At 52.0% G+C, this 23663-nt stretch overlaps 4 protein-coding genes across 6 annotated transcripts; 1 reads left to right on the top strand and 3 right to left on the bottom strand.

Annotated features, from left to right (window-relative positions):
* Window positions 1-1652: 1652 nt before the first annotated feature.
* LOC120678820 (pentatricopeptide repeat-containing protein At1g09410, mitochondrial-like) lies at window positions 1653-7570 on the bottom strand. 2 transcript variants are annotated; one of them, XM_039960208.1, is made up of 4 exons: window positions 6798-7570; window positions 4211-5446; window positions 4066-4124; window positions 1653-3492 (listed from the first exon to the last, which is right to left on the bottom strand). In XM_039960208.1, exons 1-2 carry the CDS (start codon window positions 7522-7524, stop codon window positions 4494-4496), a joined length of 1680 nt encoding a protein of 559 aa, XP_039816142.1. In that variant the 5' UTR covers window positions 7525-7570; the 3' UTR covers window positions 1653-3492; window positions 4066-4124; window positions 4211-4493. The 2 variants fall into 2 exon arrangements, with proteins under 2 accessions (XP_039816142.1, XP_039816143.1); XM_039960209.1 differs by lacking the exon at window positions 1653-3492 and adding an exon at window positions 3726-3866.
* Window positions 1721-3865, top strand: LOC120678821 (WEB family protein At4g27595, chloroplastic-like). Of its 2 annotated transcripts, XM_039960211.1 has the most exons (3): window positions 1721-1890; window positions 1959-2088; window positions 2273-3865. In XM_039960211.1, the coding sequence occupies exons 2-3, from the start codon at window positions 2069-2071 to the stop codon at window positions 3570-3572; spliced, it is 1320 nt and encodes a 439-aa protein (XP_039816145.1). In that variant the 5' UTR covers window positions 1721-1890; window positions 1959-2068; the 3' UTR covers window positions 3573-3865. The 2 variants fall into 2 exon arrangements, with proteins under 2 accessions (XP_039816145.1, XP_039816144.1); XM_039960210.1 differs by having other exon boundaries at window positions 1846-2088.
* Window positions 7571-8365: 795 nt separating the features above from the next.
* LOC120679483 (U-box domain-containing protein 15-like) lies at window positions 8366-10557 on the bottom strand. The gene is made up of 4 exons (XM_039961088.1): window positions 10220-10557; window positions 10010-10126; window positions 9502-9930; window positions 8366-9417 (listed from the first exon to the last, which is right to left on the bottom strand). The coding sequence occupies exons 1-4, from the start codon at window positions 10547-10549 to the stop codon at window positions 8377-8379; spliced, it is 1917 nt and encodes a 638-aa protein (XP_039817022.1). The 5' UTR covers window positions 10550-10557; the 3' UTR covers window positions 8366-8376.
* A 3424-nt stretch (window positions 10558-13981) lies between these two features.
* On the bottom strand, window positions 13982-15709 carry LOC120679429 (homeobox-leucine zipper protein HOX20-like). Its single transcript, XM_039961015.1, has 3 exons — window positions 15125-15709; window positions 14678-15030; window positions 13982-14538 (listed from the first exon to the last, which is right to left on the bottom strand). The coding sequence occupies exons 1-3, from the start codon at window positions 15201-15203 to the stop codon at window positions 14122-14124; spliced, it is 849 nt and encodes a 282-aa protein (XP_039816949.1). The 5' UTR covers window positions 15204-15709; the 3' UTR covers window positions 13982-14121.
* Window positions 15710-23663: the final 7954 nt, after the last annotated feature.

The raw sequence follows: 23663 nt of genomic DNA, 5'->3' as shown, positions 1-23663 counted from the left end.
ATGCTGAATTGATAAAACAAAAACCTGAGGAAATTACAATATTCACATTCCCAAATTGACACAATAATCACTACCTCATTGGCAAAGACATTTAATCATCTTACTCCCTATGGAGCCACAATCTAAAATCAACATTCAGTCAGATCTCCAGTCAAAAAAAAAAAAACAGTCAGATCATAGTCTGCTCCTATTCTGAAGCTCGACATAACTGGCTTCTCCATGCTCTCGCCCCCTCCAGAAAATCGTGTGTGGTGGCATGGATGAGGGATGAGCGGAGGAGAGCGGCGGAAGAGGGAGCTTCCTCGGGGACCTGCTCCACCTCCATCCGCCCCGGCAGCCAGTGGCCGCCGGCCATGGCAATGGAACGAGTGGGGGGTCGGCATATGGACCGAACCTTGTAGCTTTGCTACTGAGTTTTCTGGATCAAAAAAGTTCCGCTCCTTTTCACGGATCTACCGTTGGATATCGAAGGAACGGAGTGCAGTTGGCTAGTGTTCTTGAAGAAGAGTTGGCGGATCATATTCAAATTCTAGTTTCTCATATTTATTCAGGTAGGTATTTAATATATTTTCGTAGCTCACATCATTTTATACAGAAAGAACGGCCATGCTGCTCCAAACGTCCCTCTTACATATTTCCAATAATATTAGAGGATCCGGTTCCTGCCCGGATACTCTGATAGGTGTTTGTGCTCGTGACAGCAATAGCGCGCACCACTACTACGTGCCCACTCCATGGCCACCACTTGTAGAGGAAGATAAGAGAGATGTAGCATTAAAGTTTACTCATCTATTTCAAAATGTAAGAGATTTTGGTCTTATTTTAAGGCACACTCATCTAACTTTGAAATTAACATCAAATTAGCATCATTAAATCCACCATAAAATATGTTTTACCATTCATTTATTTGGCATTATGCAGTACGCATTAATATTTTCTTTTAAGGCACACTCATCTCTTGCAGCTCTAGTTATGTCAGTGCTCCATGACAAACTGTGCAAAATGAAGGCTTTAAACGCCATTTGCGTACGGGCAAACTTGATCACCATTCGCGGCTGCCATTGATACTGGCCAGAGCTTCCTGATCTGCGCTCTGCACATCTTCGCAAGAACGTTAACGAGATCAGCAGACAGCAGGTGCGTTTAAAGAGGGCAATTGTGCCCAATTTGTTAGGCATCAAAACGTGCACATCATCATTACATTAGTCCAAGCATTTCCTTCTCTTTCGGGATGTCAATTAAATACCGTGATGGGCAAAACGTGCCCGCTACTAGCACACTCCCAAAACAAGTGCTTCCTGATTGGCATGGACGGCATGAGGAAGGGGCAAGACAGGACGAGACGAGCTGCATGCTCGCATGAACAGAACAGAGGATCCAAACCTGGAGGTGTTATTCACCGTGTTCGGCAGGCTGGAGCTGGAGGCTGGAGTAGTGTGAGAGAAAAACATTGTTATCTGGCTGGTGGCCGGAGGCTGGAGCTAGAGTAATATGTGTGAGAGTTACTGTAGGGCTGGAGGCTCAATCCACCAGCCGAACAGGGTGATTGTTCCATCCCTGAACCGCGTAAAAGGCGAGTCAAGCAATAGTCTCACAGGCTGACTACTGGGCCCCAGCTGATGACGAGAGTCAGATCAGAGAAGCACAACCCAACCCAACCCAACTGGTACGCAGCATATAAATAAATAAAATCTAGGTATATAGTACGAAACTTGGACCGTCTCTGTAATCTGTACCTGTGCGTTCACTCCCGTCGAGACGGCTCCGGAGAGTGCGACCGTTTCAACACCAATCCGCCGCGATCCTTCCCCAATAAGGGTTGGCTTCATCCTCCTCTGCTCTGACGACAACAAAAGAGAAAACTCTCTGCGAGATAACACCTGGTCTCCTGTACGCGTCTTGCATACATCGACTTTCCGGTGATCATCTGACTTAAAAGTTGGGTGTTCGTTTCATAGGAGCAGCGCGAGTCGACGAGCGGTATGGTTGGTTGATTGTCTGAGCCAGGTTGCCGCTTGCAGTTCTTTCTGGAGGGGAAGCCTGCCCGCAGGATTCTCGATCGGAGAACATGTTTTCTTTCAGGTCCAGGTATGTATACGGTACTGCTACTAGTTCACAAAGTCTTTCTTGGATCCAGGGATCATGTTTCATGGCAAGTCGATCTTCATGAACTGAGATCGCTTCTTGATCTTTCTTTTTCTCCCCTTCTTGTTTTGGTTCCTGCCATCAATCCATGAACCGATATGAGTTTTGTTTCTGTTGACTGCGTCAGATCATCTTCCAATGGCAACAAAGTTCCAGACTCAGGCTTCTTGGACGAATCGGACATGCAAAAACAACTAAATAGACTGCAGGAGGAGCTGAGGAAGGAGAAAGAGGAGAAGGCACGTGCCCTAGATGAGATCGAAGAGCTCAGGAAGATGAACACGAATAGGAACAAAAAGTTGAAAAGCAATGGGTCCGAAGGGCAGTTGGACCTTGCAGACAGATTACAGCAGTTGGAAGGTGAACTGGAGGCTGCAAGAGATTCAGAGAAGAAGATGCTACTGTCTTTGGAGGCCCAAACAAAGCAGCTTGAGCAGACCAAGGTATCTCTGGAGGAGGCCAAGCTTGAGATAGCTTCACTAAGAGACAGCAGCAAAAGTTTAGAAGCCTTTAATCCTGGTAAGCAGCCAGTGAAGAATTTGAGGAGAAGGGGTGTGATGTCCTTCTCCTTTGCTGATCCGGGTGAAGTGGAGACATGGTCACTACAGCGAGAGCTCAAGCTCGCTGTGGAATCCGAGGAGAAGTGCAAGAAGGCCATGAATGACCTGGCCATAGCCTTGAAAGAGCAAAGCACAGAGGCCAGAGAGGCAAAAGGGAAGCTTCTGTTGGCACAATCTGAGTTGAATAACGCGAGGACTGAAGTGGAGAGCTTGAAAGCCTCGTTAGAAAATGCAGCAGACAAGCTCCAGTTGGCACTGGAAGAGGCAGGGCGACTAAAGGTTGAGTCAGATGAATTGGCAGCAGCATCAAAAGAGAAAGAGAGGGGACTCGTTGATTGCATCAAGATGTTTGAGGAGGAGCTAAGTAAAGGAAAGCAAGAGAATGAGACGTTGATTGAATCACAGAGGGTGATCAGAGATGAGAATTCTAGGCTGAGGGAAATGCTGAAGCATGCGGTGGGTGAAGCTAATGTAGCAAGGGAATCACTGGAGATTGCCAGGATGGAGAACTCTCGCCTTAATGAACACATCTTCGAGAAAGAGAGTGCCTTACAGAGTATCAAGCAAGAATATGAATCCCTTAAGATCAGTGAGGCAGCAGCACAGAGTAGTATTAAAGAGTTGAAGGATATGATTGATGCTATGTTCAGTTCAGAATCGACCAGAACCTCAGCAGAAGCATCTCCTCGGGATGCCAAGCGAGGTGACATGAAAGAAAGTTCAGTGGCAGCAGATGATGTGTATTTTGATGTTCAAAGATCTACTCGCCTGGAGGACATCAAGAATCCTGGAAAACAGAAAAAGAAAACAATTCTCAGAAAGTTTAGTGAGATAATGAAGAAAAGCAACTCTCAAAATGCAATCTAGTATTTATGAAAGCAGTATAGGTTCCATTTTCTTTGTTCAAAGCCCTTGAGCTCATGACATATGGAATGCCAAAGATTTCACTCCAAGAGATGAAAAGCTATTTGCAGTGACCTTTTGTTTTACTTTGTGTCACGGATTTAATGTACAGAGAATAGAACATGAAAAGTGGAATAGCTTGCAATTGCCCTTTGTATCTTGATGTTCATAAGTAACCCACATATTGAACTTGGGTCTGTTGTAAGGGTTCTCTACCCTTTTTTCTTCTTGATATAAAGATACACAGCTCTCCTGCATCTTCAAGGGAAAAAAAGAAGATTAAAAGAACTTTGGCAAGCTATCAACCTTTTTTAAGTTAATTACGTATGTAACACTAGAGCGCTTGTCAGTCGAATGGACCAAAAGTAACATTGCATTATCTCATTAAGGTGTTTAAGGAAAACTGCAAGGGTTCTGTGGAGGACTGGCATTACTATTTCCAGAGAACCATATTTACCTTAATTTGGATCAATTGATCCAACTAGCCATCCATCTTACTAAATATTGCTGGGAAGCCTGCAATAAGAAAATTGGATCTATATTTTATTTTGTAAAACAATAGTACTTCCAAGACCAACATAAATTAACATGATTATTACTACCTGAAAAAAATTGTTCATATGTTCCTTGTAATTTGTACTTCCAACCATCAAGTTGCCACGACCTCCTCATTTATTTATTGTGAAGAACCTAGTTGTCATCATTGCGATACCCACTAGACTTGTCTGATTAGAAGCCATGCTTGATATACATGTAACCAAGGTGGATAATCTACTCCGTAGAAATCTGATCCTTGAACTCATGAGTCATGACTAGCGATTGGGTAGAGTGGGTGTTTCAAATGGCATAAAAACTTGGAGACTATCAGAAGTAGCAGCCACATTCTTATGCCAGTTCTGCCATTATATGAGTTTCATTGGTGACCATTTTCATATGGAAGTTGATTTTTCTCAGCTCAGATATGATCTTGCTCATCTCCGGATGAGATGCATCACCACCCACAAACATATGAACTTCATTAGCAATCTCCGTCCAACTGTATCCAGGTTGTTTCTTCACCCCTCTTTCTTTCATCCGACCTCTTATTTGATTGACTTGACCCCACATGCCAGCAGCCGCATATATGTTTGAAAGCATCACATAAGGCCCTGAATTTTCGGAGTCTGACTGAACGAGCATCTTAGCTGCAAGTTCGCCCAGCTGCACATAACCATGTGTCTGACAAGCTCCAAGCAAGGCACCCCAAACATTCTTCTCAGCTTCTAATGGCATCTCTTTTATATAATTACAAGCTTTCTCCAATTGCCCCGCTCGGCTCAGTATATCCACAATACAAGCATAGTGTTCAGCTCTTGGAGATATTCCGTATTTGGATGACATCAGATCAAACAATTTCAAGCTTACATCCACCATGCCAACATGCCCGCATGCTGATAACACACTAAGGAAGGTAATGTCATCAGGAGTGAGCCCACGGACTTCCATCTCATGGAATAGTGCGATAACTTTCTGATATTTACCATGTTGCGCATACGCAGCAATTATTGTGTTCCAAGAAACAATGTCCTGGCTTTTCAGATTTACAAAGACTAACTCTGATTCACCCACACTGCCACATCTGCTGTACATTGTCATCAAAGCATTAGAAAAAGAGGTGCTAGATTCTAACAATGTTTTGATGGCAATAGCATGTGCGGACTTTCCTTGTCTGAGCAAAGCAAGAGCAGAACATGCAGTCAGGACTGCAATAATTGTTGCATGATCTGGTTTTACACCTTCTTTGTGCATTACCACGTGCAGTCTCATAGCTTCTTCTCCGTATCCATTATGAACATATCCTGCAGAAATTTGGAAAAGTGAACTGTGGTAATTTTCCTCAATGCATGTTCAGTGGCAGCAATAGCAACAAGAAAAGGGGCTAGGCATATGATCTTCAGTTTTTTGATAACTGAACTACCTTCTTTATGCAAAACAAATAAAATACATAACAGGACTATATCAATTAAGGAAGACATGGAGAAACAGGGATGGCATTGGGCAACTGAGACCAGCACTGGTGTTCTGTGTTTATCAATTTAAATTGTCTTGTCAGACTGCTACAGTAGCTAATGCTTGTGTTGTGGTTTAGCCACAGTATTCCCAAACCATGTTGCAGATCTGCTTTGGGCTGTTTTCTCCATGTGGTTGGATAGGTTTCCTGGGAGTTTAGTACTCCCATCATTTGAAATTACAAGGCGCATTTCATTTTGTTAGGACAAGGCTTTACCAAAAACTACTCTATAAGTACATTTATGTTTTTTTACACAAAATTGATGTTACTATATTTGTATTGAAAGAATACTTAAGTGTGATTATGGTTTTGTATCACATAAATGACATATCAATGGAATAGCTGTCAATTGGTTTTGTATTATCACATAAATGACATATCAATGGAGTAGCTGTCAATCCAAGTCCCTAACGGAACAGAATACGCATTATAATTTCAACTGGAGGGAGTGCCTTCTAAAGGAATTATTTGTCTCTTAATCAAATCACAGAGGCCCTACAAATTTTCTAAGAAAAGAGAAGAAACTCCTAAACATAGAACATCATAGCAGCTGAAAGCTTCAAACACTACAGTCCAATGCTTCAAGCATTAAACAGCCAAAAAGAACTATCACACTTCGTCATGCAATCTGCACTCCAGAGTTGGCAATCAGGTATGTTAACAAGGAATAAAAATTGAAGCATTGAGTTCATATCGTTGAAAATTTTGAAGTGGTCAAGAAAATGATTATGTCAAGCACACATTTGTGGACTCCCCAGAGAAGTTATTGCTTGACACTAGCACGGGTGACATAAATTTTGTATCACAAAAACAAAACTTTATTCCTTTTATTTGCACCTTATTAAGAGAATTTGTCGCAGCTATCAAATAGCACCAACTATTATCATTTCTTTGAAACAACTCAAAACAATAGATATACAGATGCAGATTCGCAACTGACAAAGTCACTGAATAGCTGAGGGAGAGGGATGCACAGCCCCATATAGAGCTTGATATAGAAGGCTACCATGGCTGCATCATTCAGGTAAGTTACACTGCTCAATTGGCATATCTAAGCTATTTCACAATTAGTAGTCCTTCGATCATATTATACTAGCAAAATGGAAGCATAAGAAAGGACTCTAGCCTGTATAAATTACCTGAGATCATAGCATTCCAGGATATGACATCCTTAACAAGAACCCCATCAAACAGCCTCCTTGCGCTCTCCACATCCCCCTCTTTGCAGTACCCAGTGATCATCGCAGTGCACGCCACAACATTCTTATCCGGCATAGCCTCAAACAGTTCCCTTGCCTCGGTGAACATGCCGTTCTCAACGTAGCCACTGATCATCGCTGCCCACGACACGAGGTTCCTCTCGGGCATTGAGTCAAACACGTCCCGCGCCCTCGCCACCTCCCCGCGCCGGGCGAGAGCGTCCACCATGGTTGTGTACGACACCACGTTCCGTGCGGGCATTTCACCGAACAGGCTCTCCGCGTCCTCCAGGCGGCCGAGCCGGACGAGCCCCGCGAGCATGGCGTTCCACGTGGCCACGTTCCGCACCGGGGCGCGCGCAAAGTAGGCGGAGGCCGCGGCCAGGTCACCGTGCGCGAGGCACCCCGCGACGATCGAGTTCCAGGAGATGACGTTGCGGGCGGGCATGGCGTCGAAGAGGCGGCGCGCGGCGGGCAGGTGGTCTCGCCCGCCGCGCCAGAGCGCGGTGAGGAGCGCGTTCCAGGAGACGACGTCGCGCCGCGGCATCGCATCGAACACCCGGCGCGCCGCGGCAAGGTTGCCGGCGCGGGCGAGCTCGCTGATGCGCTGGTTGTCACGGAGGAGGCGGCGGGCGGCGAGCGTGGCGGGGCTGGGGAGCGGGCGCATCGGGACAGCATGGGTATCGCCGAGGCCACTTCGAGCTTGACAGATGATGGTTGAAGCTAGAAAAAAACAGCCCAGATAATAACAGTAGACCTAATCATTTGTGAATCGGGTTGGGTCACTTCGAATTTTGAGTCAAAAAATATTGGCGCATGCCCGGTCCATGACATAATCGGGTTGGGTCGGGTTCGGATTGGGTCGGATTGGCCTGCAATTTTGTGTATAATTTTCAGATTGAATCTGATTTTTTTAGTTTTGGGTCAAATATTTCGGTCTATACCCGACCCATCACTTGATCGGGTCGGGTCGGGTTAGGTTTTTTTTGGATGGGTTGGGTCGGGTTTATCGGGTCGGGTGGCCCGTGATCAGGTCTAAATAGCAATTGACTCACCGACTTGTAGATCCAAAACAGGAGCTCACATGTCGGTGTGAGATGACATTTTGCACATAAGGCTCTACAAGTTATATATACCACGCTCTAAGGCGAAATAAGTCGAAACAAAACCGAAAGGAGTCCAGCTCTTAAAATTTGTTTTTCAAAAAAATGAATTCGACAGTTGGTGTGCTTTGCATTCATAAAAGGCTGGGTGTTGCGTGTGTTTGGGTTTGGCTATGTGTGACCTCCTCATCACCTCTATGTTTCAAAATTCCAACCGTTTCGAAATTCAAAATATTGCTCTATGTAACACACAAAATTCAAAGTTAGCCAATTCCTTCCACCCTAGCAAAACACGAGAAATCTGTTTGTTGGCCGTGAATACGAGATGCACAAAAGAAACTCTATGCCCCCCCCCCCCCCCCCCCCCCCAATGGATTACAAATACATTGTGCGCCTCCAGCCTCCAACACAACCAGTTAGCACTTGCGCGCCAGCTGAATGAGCGAGTTGGCCTTCCTCTGCGCTCTGCTGGTTCCGTTCTTGGCGATCTTGGAGAGGTCCTCGTGGAGGCCGAACCTGAGCCCGTGCACCAGGAGCGGCTTGCTGTTGGTGCCCAGCTCCAGCAGCACGGACAGCGCGCACTCCTTGTTCTTGGGCGTGCCGTCCTTGATCAGCCGCACGAGCTTCTCCACGAACGCCGTCGTCCCGATCTCGGCGCGGCACGCGGCGTGGGACGACAGCAGCAGGAAGATGGACAGCGCCTCGTCCACCATGCCGAGCCCCTTGTCGTCCATCACCCTGAGCAGCGCCGGCACGATGCCCGCCTGGGTGGCCCGGGCCCTGTTCTGCGGGGTCAGCACCAGGTTGAAGATGGCCGTGGCGGCGTCCTTCTTGCCCCGCGCGCTGCCGCTCCGGAGGAGCTCCACCAGCGGGGCCAGCCCGCCCAGGCTCCCGATCGCCGCCTTGTTCTCGTCGAGCATCGACAGGCTGAAGAGCGTCGCTGCGGAGTTCTCCTGCGCCTCCGGGGTGCCGTTCCGGAGAATCTCGATGACGAGCGGGATGGCGCCGCCCCTGGTGATGAGGACCTTGTTCTTGTCGTCGATGGACAGGTTCAGCAGCGAGGTCACCGTGTTCTCCTGCACCTTCTTGTCGGGGCAGGCCAGCAGGCCGATCAGGGCGGGGATGCCGCCGTTGTCGGCGATGAGCTGCCGGTTCTCGGGGCTCTCCTTGGAGAGCATCCGGATCTTCTTCACCGCCTTCCGCTGCACGTCGGGGTGGAGGGACGACAGGCCTTCCACCAGCGACGGGATGTCCTCCTTCCGCTTGTCGTCCTGCTCGGCGGCCGGCTCCGGCTCCCTCTTCTGCAGCTCCACCATGTTCTTCTCGCACCACTGCAGGATCAGGTTCTTTAGAGCGTAGTTGGGCGCCAACGACAGGTGAGCCAGTGGCTGCCGTGTCTTCGGGCACGTCCTCTCTCCACTGTCCAGCCACTTCTGAATGCTTCTTCTTTCGTACGTCTGGAAAATTCAACTATAAATTCCTCGCCTATTTAAGATTGTACGTGGGGAATTGAATTTCATCAGGATGTAAATTAAAGTCACCTGTCCGCTGGCGACGATGACAGGATCGGTCATGATCTCCAGCGTTATTGGGCAGAGGAAGTCGTTCGGGATCATCAGGGAGGGGCACTTGTCCAAGCTCCTGGGCATGGAGACGTCGCCCAGGACGTTCTTCTCGTCGACGCCGGCGATCTCCTTGAACTTGTTGAGCAGGTCGATGATCTGCTTGGTGCTGTCCCCTTGCTGCCCGTTCCGCTCGTTGATGATCTTCTTTATGGCCTTGGTCTCCGCCCTCAGCTCCGCCAGCGTCTGCAGCTCCAGCTTCTTGGCCAGCCTCTCCAGGATCGCCCTGTCGGCGTTCCTCTCGTCCTCCTTGTTCTGGAGGATCACCATGATGTCCATCGACAGCTCCATGTCCTGCGTGTCCGTTCGCTTCTTGCACCTCATCAGCTGCGCGTTCATCAGCTCGACCTGAAAATGGCGGAAACATTCGATGTCAGCACATGGACCAGGAAACGTGCAGGTGCAATCCCGTGATCCGGCGGCTTACTTGCTCCTTGACCTCGTCGGAGATGGCGAGCTCGGCGTACGGCATCCCGTCCAGCGCGCTGTGCATCTTCTCGTACACGCTGCGGAACTTCGCCAGCACGGTCTCGCTCTCAAGCGCCTGAAATCAGCGGACGATCGGTCAGGGCAAAGAACACGCAACGCAAGGTTGATGATGAGGTGGGGCCGGCAGAGGAATGGAGCGCGATCGAACCAGGTAGATCTTGCTGCCGTCGTGGCAGGAGCGGAGGAGGCGCCGCGCCGCGGCGAGCGCGCGGCCGAGCAGGACGAGCCGGCGGTACGCGTCGTCGGTGAGCCGGGGCGCGGCGTCGCGGAGCTCCTCGAGGAGCGGGAGGACGAGCTGCAGCCAGCGCAGGAGGTTGGCGCACTCCTTGCGCTGCGCGCGGCGGAACTCGGCGAAGGCCCGGGCCGAGTTGACGGTGACCAGGAGCTCCTCCACGAGGTCCTCGTCGTCCATCTCCCGCGCCACCGAGGGCTCCGGGTCGTCCGGGGACGACGGCGGCGGCTGCGTCGGTGGCGGCATGCGGCATGAAGCGGCGGCGATCGACCGGCGGCGATCGACCGGCGGCGGACGCAGAGGGCACGAGAACGGCCGGGACGAAGAGAAGGAAGAACAGGGAAGGCAATGCCAGGGACGTGCAGGGATCTTGCTTCACCGTCACCGACGGGGATGCTTCTCGCGTGGCGAATTCCAGGGGAAGTGCTCCGACGCTCTGGGCCAGACAAGGCGCAAAGGAAATTTGGGGAATGCTATGAATAGTGTGTGCGGGCCAAAATGCATACGATCCCGGCCTCAATTTCTTTCTCTAGGACATGGAAGAAGTGAAGCCGAGAATAGTGGCCCTGCTTCCAATCCTCTAGCACATGGCTGCAAATACAGGTGTAGGTGTAGCATACAATTTGCAAACCTTGTTTAGTTATTGTGATGTTATTGTCATGAGTTGAACAGGTTCTGTAGAGGTGCTGTTTGTCATGTGTGCAGTTCATGTAGGCAAAGTCATGTCCATGTTAGTGAAGCAAATTATACAAAACGGATCAGGAGATGAAGTAACTATGAAGTCTCCAGTACTAAAGTGTTTGGGATAGCAAAATGACTCAAGGTTTACAGTTGTCTGAACAACAGAGGCCATGTTTAGTTCCCAAAAAATTTCAAGATTTCCGGTCACATCGAATTTTTAGACACATGCATGAAGTATTAAATATAGTTTTAAAAAATAACCAAATGCATAGTTTAGTTGCAAATGATGAGATGGATCTTTTGAGTCTAATTAGTTCATGATTGGACACTAATTATCAAATAAAAATGAAAGTGCCACAGTAGCCGAATCTAAAAAATTTTGCGAACTAAACACGCCCAGAGTGGATTATTCAAGGAAATAAAATGGTTTTTTTCTTTGTTAATGGCGCGTCACGAGTACTACAAGAGATTCTTCTGTTTGACGGACATCCAGTTAAGCTTTATTGCATTACGAATTTACGATCTTTGAATCACATTAGAGAATATGATCAACCTGTTTCAGTTTTTTTTTCTTTTGCAGAGGCATTGCCATGTTTTGTCACTACGGGGTTGTTCTTTTCTGAAAAAGAGAGCTGCTCTTCTTGTTTTTTGAAAAGACGATGCTCTTCTTGTAGCAAAGCAACTATTTCTACAAGAACAATCACACGGCCTCCCTCAGGATTAATTGTTTACTCACTCTTTTATCGGCTTAGCCGGATTGTGATAATCTTCCTCCTTTATCAATGAAACAAGCATAATCTTTTTCTTTTGCGGGTGAAACATGCATAATCTTGTGCCCGTTCGTTCAAGAAAAAAAAATTCGTTGCAACATTTCTTCATATGTTTTGCACTTCAAATTGCGCCATACTTACATCCTTCATCTTCATGTGTCAACAGAGGCCGGATGTTTGTCTGCGTTATCGAGAAAAGAACATGGTAATCCAAATTGTGATTCCTGATTCTCTTTTTCGGGGCATATGCTTTTGAGAGAACTGGGCCTAAAATGAAAGGAAACTAAGTCAGCCCGTATCCTTTTGCTACGAGCCCAATGAACTTTTAAGATTGGACTGGTTGTTAGCCTATAGACATTTCCACATAGAACCTCTAGGCTCATGTTGCCTCCCACTTTTATGTTCTTTTTCCTACTTTTCCGTTTACAAGGGAAATTTCTTGGAAACGTTCAAAGGCGTACACGAATTCAAAATTGAGAAGCATACTTCTGAATTTCTCTTGAATTCATCGACAAAGATAGATCCTGCCCAAAAGAGAGAAAAAAAAGTTAACAAGCAGGTTTCTGCTGGATAATAAAACAAACAAAAAGAGCACCGTAACATCCACGAGCTCCATCCCTCCGCCTGCCCAAACCTACATGTACACACACCTCCTCCCTACCAACGACCCTGTCGCTCGCAGGTCGGGCCGGCACCCATGACCCATCCCATCCAACGCCCACGTTTCGTCCCGGGCGGTCATCTTGGCGCGCGCACGTCACCACCCTTCGCTTCGGGCGGCGGCAAATCACGCTCCTGTCCAGCCCGTGCGCGCGACGCCGCCGTCGCCCTCCACCCCCGCGTCGCTCTCCAACGGCAACATATGCCGGGCCAAGTTGCTCCACGACAGCAATCGGAACTGGATGGAAAGAAGAGGTGGACGGGAAAAAAAAAGGGTCAAACGGCGATCAGTCCGTGCTCGTGGCGTGCGGGCCCGTTTGCATATCGCTCATGCCGGTAACGGGACGGGGGGGGGGGGGGGGGCAGCCCCGTGGCCTTTTTTTGTCTGATCTGACCTGATCCACATCCGGTCATCCGGATGAATCACAGTCACAGGGGTTTTGTTTCGAATTTTCACGTGAAACAAGCAGCTCGCCTTGGGGCACGACGCCGAGCCCAAAGGGATCGGATAAAGCGGGGGGAGCCCGAGCGCGAGCGCACCCACGCCACGCCTCTTGGAGCGAGGCCGAGCAAAATATTCTAGCGGCAGCGGGCGGGGAGACGCCGCCGGGGCGCAGGTCTTTTTTTACCCGGCTGCCGGCGACCGCTCCGACCGCCCAGGGTCGCCGCTCGGAGCCACCAAATGGCGCGGCGGCGTCCGATGAACAGCAGGACATGCCGTACGCACCCCTTCACGCACGCACCAGCTTTTCGTGGCGCCCCTCCCTGCAAATCTTCTCGCGGCTGTTTCCGAAATTCCGCCCGGAATTCGATCGAGCGAATGATTCCGTCACGAAGGTTGCTTGGATTTGCCCTGGGTTGGCTGGTTCCCCGGAATTGAGCTTCAAAAGGCCACGCGCACCTTTTTCCTATTCGCGTTGGAGGGGAGGGAATCGGGTAAGAATGGAAACGGAGTCGTACGGATACGAATTCGGATATTTCGGATAATCATATTTGTGTTTCTTTCTAATTTCCATCCCTTAGGATGGAAACAGATCGAATTCGCACGGATACGAATTCGAATATCTCGAATATTTTCGAATATCTATTTTTTTATTTTTTTACCGTTTCCATCCCTAGAATTGGGAGTGAAATTGCCGTGCGCATCTTTCCTGAGGGGGGGGAGGAGAGGAGGGAATTGCTGTGCGGCCACGGGGGAGGGGGGACCAGGGCGGCAAGGCCTGTGGGGCGCCCGGAATCGCTGTCAGTGACAAGCCTGGCTTTTCACGTGGTGCCGGGCCCACCGACAGCGACGCTGTTCCGCCAGCGCTGCCCCCGCGCTCGCCTCTACTCGCCTGGCTCCTTCCCCCTCACTACTCGTGGCCACTGTCGCTGTCGACCCCGTCCCTACCCGCCCACCTCACATCGTCTACGTGCCGTTTTGCGTAAACACCCGTGCACTTCCCGGTAATTCCAGCTCCCCCTTTGCCCCGTCTCGTTTCACCGCGGGAGGCAAGCCTGGAACTGGGACTCGTAGGCTGTGGCTACAGCGGCAGTGACGCTGCCCGGCTGCAGCGCGACGGGGGAGGAATGACAAAAAGGGACTAGGTACACTTCCATTTTACAAAACTTGCAGAAACGCCCCCGCTTCCCTGACGAGTTCTTTATTCCAACCCAACCGCTTGCGATGGCCTGGACCGGCCCGGTCCGGCCTGGCTCGGCTCGGCTCTAGGCCCAGTGCTCCGTGGGCTCGGTCCACCACGGCAGCGACGGCGGCGGCTGCAGGTCGGCGAAGAAGCCCCCGCACGCGGCGTCGTCGTCGCCCAGGAACGCCGCCTCGTCGTCCTCCACCTTCAGCGGGTGCCCGTGGAAGAACACCACGCCGTGGTGGAGCGCCGCGCCGGGCACCACGGCCTCGGCCTCCGCCCCGGCAGCGGCGGCGGCGGCCGCCGGGGGGTGGACGCTGGCCTTCTCCGGCGCCGCCGTCATCTCCGCGTCGTTCACCACCCCGCTCGAGTCGCTGTCGGACGAGCCCTGCGCCGCCGCGGCGGGGGGCTCGACGCCGGACGCCGCCGGCTCCTCCTTCACGGACGAGAAGCTCGCCGCCGCGTCCTCGTCGCCCAGCTTCGCCTTCAGCTCCTTGATCTGCCACGACCACCACCAACGGGAACGGGCGAACGGCACATTAAAAACGCTGCAAAATTTTGGCATTTCTCCCCCTCTCCTGCCGCTGTGCACGTGAGGAGTTAGGATTCAGGCGGCGGCGCGCCGGCGGCGTACGTACCTCCGCGAGGAGCGTGTCCTTGTCGCGCCGGAGGGCGTCGTGGTCGGCGCGGAGCGCGTCGTAGGAGTGGCGCAGCGCGGCGTAGTCGCGCTCCAGCTGCTTGGTCTTCCAGCGCGCGCGGCGGTTCTGGAACCAGACGGCGACCTGGCGCGGCTGCAGGCCGAGGTCCAGCGCCAGCCGCGCCTTCCGCTCCGGCTCCAGCTTGTTCTCCGTCTCGAAGCTCCGCTCCAGCGCGCGCACCTGATCCGTGCTCAGCCGCCGCTTCTTCTCCCCGCCCCCACCCCCGCCGCCGCCGCCGCACAGCACCATGTCCTCGTCGGCCTCCTCCACCCCGACGCCGCCAAAGCCGTCATCTTTCCAAACAAACCCCACATCAGCGAAACCGTCCGAAGACGCCGAAACAGAACACAGCACAGAATCGCCATGGAAGAGATCAGCAGAACCTACCACTGTGAACAACCGGAAGGAGGCCGGGACTGCCGCCGCCGCCGCTGCCGCCGGACACGGAGCCGCTCGGTCTCTTCATGCCGAGTCGCTCGACTTCACGCGAAATCCTCAGAGATTCCAAGAAAAGAAGGCTGGTCTGATCCCGAGCCAAGGGGAAGGAAGGATCACAGAGGGTTTTCGATCAGGGGAGGGGCAGTCGGGGAAAGGGTGACGGGGAGAGGCGGTGGTGGCGCCTCCGGTGATGGTTCTCGTCCGTCTTGCTGTGGCCACCACCCAGGACCATCACCACGGTTGCCTTGTCTTCTTCCCCAGCTCCGATCCAAGCGCCTCCTAGTACGACTGAGAGCTACTTGGGATGTTCCTGAGGTTTCTCATGATCGCCTTGCTCTCTCTGTGTGCGTGAGTGTGTACTGGAGAGTCTGGAGTGGAGTGAGGGGTTTTTTCTTCGCTCTTTCCGGTTACTATTTCCGGGGCGCAAGAACTGTGTGCTAAAAAGACGAGCGCAGAAGGGTGAGGAGACTGGAGAAGGGGGAGCTCGGGTTGGTCAGGTTACCTGGGATGGTGTTCGACTGACTCATGGTGCAAGAAGAAATCAGCGATCACCGTGGTTAAGCATCCACGGCGGCAGATGGGACCAGGCGACCGGCCAGTCACAAAAAGGCAAGCGTCCAAGCGCGAGAGCTGTGATGCGCACGCAGGCATCGTGCATACTGCTGCTTGCTGCATGGCGAGGAGAGAATTTGGTGACAAATTTGAACTGACTTTTTCTTTCAAAAAAAACAAATTTGAACTGACTTCAACATCTTGTTGGTCTTTTTTGCTCCAAACGCACCGGATTTATATTGCACCGGAAGAAAAATAAGAGAAGAATTGAATGTGTGCTATCTGCATTTTCCTTGGTTTCCAAGCCGCAAAATTTACATTTCTCTCGCCTCCTGCACATTAGTTGCATAAGAAAATTAGAGAAGATTTCTTATTGGGTACCAGTAAAGTTGAGAATTACTAATTTGACATTAAAAATTTTTAGCTTTCCTATTTGACACTAAGTTAAACTTTCATTGCTTATTTGACACCTCCGTATGTTCCGTCAGCTAACTAAGACTAACCATAACGTGTGGGTTCTCCTCTCTCTTTTCTAAACTAAAACAAAATCATCTCTAAAATTCATGAAACTTTTTATAAGGATACAAAGAGTGGAGATGAGCCCATTTTGTATAACAACACATATGTACTCTCTCCGTCCCAAATTATAAATCATTCCAAGAATCTTGGAGAGTCAAGCCATCTCAAAATTTGACCAAAATTATAGAGAGAAACACAAAAAATTATGACATCAAATAGGTATACTATGAAAATATAGCTAATAAAGAATCTAATAATACTTAATTGGTATCATAAATGTTATTATTTTGTTATATAAATTTGGTCAAATTTTAAAAACTTTGACTCTCCAAGATTTTTGAAATGACTTATAATTTGGAACGGAGGGAGTAGCATTTAAGATCTTAAAACTAAAATTCACCAAAGCGGACTACTATTAAAAGTTATCCGACTTTATTGAGTACAAAAATACTAACCAACAATTATGAAAAATACCAAATATTCTTATAGTAGGATAAGCTAATTTATAAAGCTTAATCGCTCGAAATCGATGGGCTGAAATCGGACCCCAGTCGGTCGCATCATCCTTATATTCCGTGCATCTACACGCACGGAAGCGAAGCAAAAGTTCTATCCAAGCCAATCGTACCCCAAAGGCAGTGACAGCCCCTCCACAAACGTACCCACGACCATGTAGGTGCACCACGACCACGACCACGACCACGACCACGACCTTTTGCGCACCACGACGAGCAAAAGACATTGACCGAGCTCACGGCACGAGGCGGAAGCAGCAGCAGCAAGTGGACGCAATGGTGGTGCCGAACCGCCGCCGGTGACGCCAAGCCGGGCCGGGAGCCAGCCGCCCCATCATGGGCCACCGTCACGGCATCACAAGCTCGGAGCCGGAACGCGGCGGCGGGGCATGGGCCGACCGGCCGAGGAGGGCCCCAGGCGCGCCGGCCGCGGCCGCGGCTGGGGAAAGGGAGCTGGCTTTTCGGCCGTGGGGCAGAGACGGGAGGAGGAGGAGGCCAAAAAGGCGACGCGCCTCCATTGGCCTGGGCGCCTGGCCGTGGCCGCCGGGGCTGCCCCTCCCCGCCGGGCGCCGGCCCCTCTGCAAGATGCCAATCCATACGGCAAGCGGCAGGGGCACCAGCCTTTTTTCGGGAAAACGTGGAGCCCCCCGCTTTTCCCTTTGCCCGGTCTGCCCCTCGGCCACCTTTTCCCTCTCTCTCTCGCGTAGCGTAGCCCTCCTCTCCCCTTTCCACATATACTGGTTCGCCGTCAGGACTCCGGAGCCTGCCTGGAGCCCTGGACCAAGCAGACGGGGCACGCACCGCGCCTGCACGGCTCGGCCGGGTTCGTCTCGCTCGCGGTCGCGGTCCTTCTACACGTGGGTACGCGACGCTCCCCCGGCCCGGCGGCCGGCGCCTCTCGCCGGACCGGCGCCGCGCCGGGATCGCACGCCCGCGCCCCTCGCGGACCGGTTCTTCCTTTGGGTTAAGCTCGCCGTCGCCGTCGCGATCGCGGCCGCGGGTTTTGACTTTTGAGAGACGCGCGCGTCCGTTGTTCAACCTGGCTGGATCCAACCGGATCGCGTCGACGCGGGAACGGCGGTGAGGCGCGTCCGTTTCTGTTTCCCCCATTTTCTAACCCCGGCTTGTTCTATCGGATCATACAAAGAAAGCAACCGCCCAGAAAACGACGCGGATTAGAAAAAGAACAGGAAAAGAAAGAAAGAAACAAATTTTTTTGTTCTAAAAGATGGAGCTGTTTGGACGTGTCCGTGGATCTTGTGCTCATCTTTTGAGACTACATGGCTCAGGGCTCATTAGTTTTTTTAGTAGCCTTTTCTTTTTCTAGTCTGATGGTGGTTGCTGTAGGTCTCGCCTCTACGTGCAGCATGATTTTTGTTTCCCGATTTTTCCCCTTGTTTAGTTGCAAAATTCAAATTTTCAAAAAAAAAAAATTCGGCACCTACATGGAAACTTAAATCTAGGCAAAATAAAAAACGCATTGCATAGTTTATCTGTAAATTGCGAGACGAATCTAATGAACCTAATTAGGCCGTAATTAGACGTTAAATTACTACAGTAATGCTACAGTGCCAACCTCTAATGATAGATTAATTAGTCTCATTAGATTCATCTTGCGATTTACAGACGAATTCTGTAATTTATTTTGTGATTGGTCTATGTTTAGTATTTTAAATATAGAAAGATACTCTTTTAAAAACTTTACGACCTGCAACTAAACAAGGCCTTTGCCTAGAATTGAGGGGAGAGCTATCCAATTCGAATCTTGAAAAAGAAAGGGGGAGAAGCTTTTGGGCCGTTTTTCTAATGGCAACGGTTGGCTTTTCTGAGCGCACCGTGTCGTTTCCGGTATGAAATGATGTCCAGGTGATTGGTAGTAGTTGGTACCCAATGATGCGTCGCCCTACGCTCCATGTCAAAGGCTCAGAGCTGTAGCCTGTAGCCAACCGACTGCTCAAGTGGTTCAGTTCAGTAGGAGTATCTTGACTACTACGTCACTCTGCCCCCCTTTCTGCATTGCATGGTGCCTGGTGGTATTGCCAGCTGCCCCACGAAGAAAACGTCCGAACAGTAGCTTGTTTGGTTCAGAAACTGAGATATGTCAATGAACAGGGGCGCCAAGACCTGTCACGGCCGAAGAGAGCTGGTCAGAATCGGCAAAAGCAGTAGACCAAAGACCACGACCACATCAATGCCACACCGGCATTGCGCATCAGTTTTATGCAACAAAACCCTAGCGTGCTGCCTCTCAGATCAAACGCAAACATGAGCAGAATAAAGTGCCATCTGCCGTGGAGACACACCTGAATTCAGCTTTCAGCCGCCCTTTTTTTTATTTGAAAGCGAATTCAGCCGCCGTGGATTACGCTTGGAAGGTCTTTGGAAAAAGGATTGCGCTCAGAAGAAGCAGCTTGAGGCAGCCAAGCCCAAGAAATTGCCCGGGGGCACCGATCAATTTGCAAAAGAACAGTGTGCCTCACTCGATCTCTCATGGAAAAGGCTCGAACCTTTCCCTCTCTCTCTCTGGTTCGCGGCACATCGCGCTCGTTCCTTTCCGAGAACAACAGCGCGGGGGTTGGCGGCACGCAGTGGCGGATGCAGGATTGGAGGCAAAGGGGCTGAAACAATAGAGATGTTGATTTGTGTGAAGATTTAATGGTGATTTGGAGGTCTTGCTACAGTGTTTTACGTGTAATTAGAGGAGCTTAGGGGGGCTTGAGCCCCCTCCTGTATCCGCCCCTGGCGGCACGTACTATGCATCAGCACGACGCGCGTACGCAGACCCGCGTGACAGATGTCTGGCCCGGCCCGACCCGACGTAACCCGGCTGTGGGGGCTCGTGGCTAAGAATGGTAACGGGTCGGGTTCGGATCGGGTGGAGTCTCCGCGCACCCAAAACCGAAATCCGAAAATCGAAACCCGAACCCGAAACCGATTCGGGTGGAAATCCATCACCAAAACCAAATCTGCGGATACCCGAAACCCTAATGGATACCTGAAACCCGCGGATAAATATACACATATTCACATGTATAAACAAGAGGCAACAAATAATAAATATTTTCATGACTCAACTTTCAATAAATTTAATAGTCTAAGTAACCAAATTATCATTAACATATTATAAAACATGAGTTTTAATTCCAAATAATTTATTTCGGATATCCATTGGATATCCACGGGTGGAAACCAAAACCCGAAACCGAACCCGAAACCAAACCCAAACCCGAACCTGAAAACCGTGGGCGAAAAACCAACACCAAACCCGAAACCCGCGGATACCCGCACCGAACCCGATCCGCTGCCATCTCTACTCGTGGCTCGGGACGACACGGCCGGCGCAGGGGCGGAGCTAGAAATTTATTTTTTTTATTATTAGAGAGGCTAATTATATTAATTTATAAAAAAATTAATCAAAATTCAAATATTCAATAAAATTTTGAAGACCATAAGGGCCCAGGCCCTGCCCGCCCCTTGTCTACGCCCCTGGTCCGGCTCCGGCCGGCCGGCCAGCGGAGAGGACAGGAGCTGTGCCCGGGTCGTGGAGGAGGAGGATTCTTCCGCAAAGGCGACGGGACCTGTCGGTCGCCGCCCGCCGGGCCTGGCGTGAAAACGGCGGCGAAAATTACACGGGGGATCCTGATCCACCGGCGCCCGGGCCCGGCGTCTATCTTCCCGAACTGTCAAAACTTAAAACCCGTGGCGATCTGATCTCCCGGCTCCTCTCGCTTTTAGGAACTTGATACGAGGGCATTGAATCTTGACAGCGGCCGGCGGATGAGTAGAGTTGCCCGCCACGCCTGCGGCGTGTGCGGTTAAAACCGGGGGGATTGTTCTGATCCGATTCACCTCGAGGAAAGCCGGAAAGGGAAAAGTCTCGCCGGGCAGGTCGCCGGAGCTTTAAGCCGGCAGTGGTTTTGGTTACTGACAGGCGCGCTGCATCGATGCGGCAGTCGCTGCACTGTGTCGCTGCGCACAGTAAAAGCCTCGCCCTGCGGAGGCACAGCACCAAGGACCGGGGACCGAACGGGGGGATCGCAAGGAAGGCTCGGGAACGGGACAAGGGCGGTGGGGCTCGGGCTCGGCTTCTCCAATCGCTCCGTGCCAAGCAGGGGAGTTGCGCTGACGAAGGTGCGTGGACCATTGGGGGCCATGGGGATGGGGATGATGGGGCGGAAGGGGATGAGCAGTCGAGCTGAGCAGAGCAGGTGCGTGCAGGTGCAGGGCGCAGCCTGCATGCCTGCGAAGCTGCCTGCAGGCTGCGACCGCGAGTTCTCCAACGAGGGGGGGGGGGGGGGGGGTGTCATCCGGTCTGGCGGCCTCGATCTCTCATCTCCCGGCGCACGGAGACCGATAGGAACGTACAAGGAGCCGCGTGGTGTCACCAGGATCCCGCCTGCGGCGCGGCGCGGCGCGTGGAACGGGACGGAGGCGCGCGGCCGGCCGCCGGCGTGCGCGCGAGGCAAGGCCGGCGGCACGCGCGCGAGGCAAGGCCGGCGGCACGCGCGCGACGTGTGAATCGATCCTGACCGGGCCGGAAAGGCGCCCCACGTCTGCCGTGGCTGGGAGGGCGACACCGGCCGGCCGCGTGGTGGGGCTCTGGCGTTCTGGCCTCCCTGGTCCCGCACCGCCCCCCGCTGCTTTCCGCGCCCGCGGCGTACGTGCCGGGCGAGCCCCCACACGCGCTCCTAACGGCCGGATCGGTCCGGGTGTGGGCGCGGCGGGGGCGGAAAGCGCCGAGCCGGCGAGCCCCAGCGGCGGGTCCGCCGCCAGTCCTGGTCGATCGATGGACCTTGGGGGCGCGGCGGAGAGGGAGGGGTGTTGGCGACGGCGAGAGCGAAAACGTTCTCGCTTGCCCCGCGTCGTCATCGCCGCCGCCGTGGAGGTCGTGTGACTGGGGGAACGAAGCGGCCGGCGCGTGAGCTTGTTGGTCCGGCTGCTGGCTGCACGACCGTCCGAGATGCTCGTGCTCGTATATCTCCTCAACGTCAGGTCGGCCTGGGCCAGGTGTCGTCGTCACGTAAAAAGCTGGCCCTGGCCGGCCCGGGCCGAGGCGCCCGTTGATTCCGACTCCCGGGCGTGCACGGTGTCCATGTATTCAAGTCTCGTGCTCTCTGGTCGGCTGGTGCTGCTGCCATAGTGCCATGTCCCCGCCTCACCCCCGCCGCATTGCTGGACCGCCGCGAACAGAACTGGAGAAGCGTAGGCTTTGGTAGGACGGCAGAGCCGGAGAGAGGAGGGCCTACCTACGGCCTACGGGGCTACGAGTACGACTCTTCCCGAACAAACAAAGGCGTTCCCAAAAATTTTTTGCACAGTATCTATCATATTAAATTTTTGAACATATACATAAAATATTAAATATAGTTGAAAAAATAACTAATTAGCACGAGCTGAATATTTTAAGTTTAATTAATTCATAATTGGACATTATTTGTCAAGTAACAACAAAATATGCTACAGTATAAAAATCCAATTTTTTTCACCAACTAAACACACCCAAACCCCTTCGTGAATTATCTGGCTTGCGTCCGGAGCAACTGTATCCTGTTGAATTGTTCCGGTCCAGTAGATCGCAGCCGCCGCCCGCATTAACCAAGTTGAAGAGGAACGTCTCGACCGCCTCTCACGAATTTGATCAGAACAGCACACCTAAACGTTGCATCATCATCGTCTACCTCTCGCACGAGCACCTGAACGGAGTACCACTCTCATCCTATTTAGGAGCCACCGTTTTGACTTTCGAATCTGACCTCCTAGTACTGGCGGTTTAATACTAAGCCGCGTCGTCCCTTGTTTCAGACAAGTGCACGGCAACTATACCCGTTATTCAACTTTCAGTACCTCTACTTCAGATTGTACGTTGCGTGGAGCGTTAGAGCATGTTTGCTTCATTGTCACAACTAATCACAGGTCCATAATTCGCCGTTAGTTGTTTGAAGCTTGTCAGGCAAGTGCAGGTCTTCTGTTCACGGGCACAATTCACCGTACCATACTTTCCCTCGATGGCAACGGGTCGGGTTCGGTTCGAGTGTAATGTCTCTTGCTTCGGGTGTAATGTCTGGGCACCCAAGTCCGAAATCCGAACTTAAAATCCGATCCTGACCCGAACTCCGATTCGAACTCCGATTCGGGTGCAAATTCATACCCAAAACCGAAAGCTGGGAATATCCGAAATCCAAATTCTTTTACAACATTTCCAAGTGACGGGGCGGGGTCGCGGAGTAGACTGTCGAGCTCCGGCGACGGCGAGTGCAGTGCGCCTTGCCGCCGAGTCCAGCAAGGCTGTGCGGCCGGCCGGGCGCCGTGCGGAGCAGGCTGCGGGCGCGCGGCTGGCCTCCGCCCTCCGGACGCCGGTGCAGGCCTGCCGGGGCGCTGGCCGCCGGGCAGCCTCCGCCAGCGGATGGCGAGCTCCGGGGGCGCGGGGCGTTGGGGTCCTCCGGGCTCTGGTCCTGGGGAAGCTGCGGCTCCGGATCGGGGACGGGGGCGACCGGCGACGGGTGTGGGGCGTTGGGGGTCCTCCGGCTCCGGTCCTTGGGGGCGCTGCAGCTGCCGATCGGGGACGGGGGCGACCGACGACGGGTGCTGCGCCGGGGGGGCTGAAGTGCTGGACGGGATCACGCCATCACGGGAGGCAGCAGCGCCGCAGTGGGGGGAGGTCGGGAGGATGGGGTGGGGGTGACCGGGGGTGGGGGTGCGGATAAGATTCTGAGTATATATTGCTAGGGTTACTAGACGGGCTTTAATGGGCTGAAGATTTGGGGCTCCAATGGAGCTCCGCTAGTTAATTTAGGAATCCGCTCCAAATCCGAATAATTTCAGATACCCGAACCCGCAAATCTGTGGATCTAAACTAAAAACCGAATCCGAAACCCGCAAATCCAAAATCCACAGATATCCGC

Source organism: Panicum virgatum, chromosome 6N (genome assembly GCF_016808335.1).
Source record: "Panicum virgatum strain AP13 chromosome 6N, P.virgatum_v5, whole genome shotgun sequence".
NCBI lineage: Eukaryota > Viridiplantae > Streptophyta > Magnoliopsida > Poales > Poaceae > Panicum > Panicum virgatum.
Note: the sequence above shows the minus strand (reverse complement) of the source record. Positions and strands in the feature narration are given on the sequence as shown.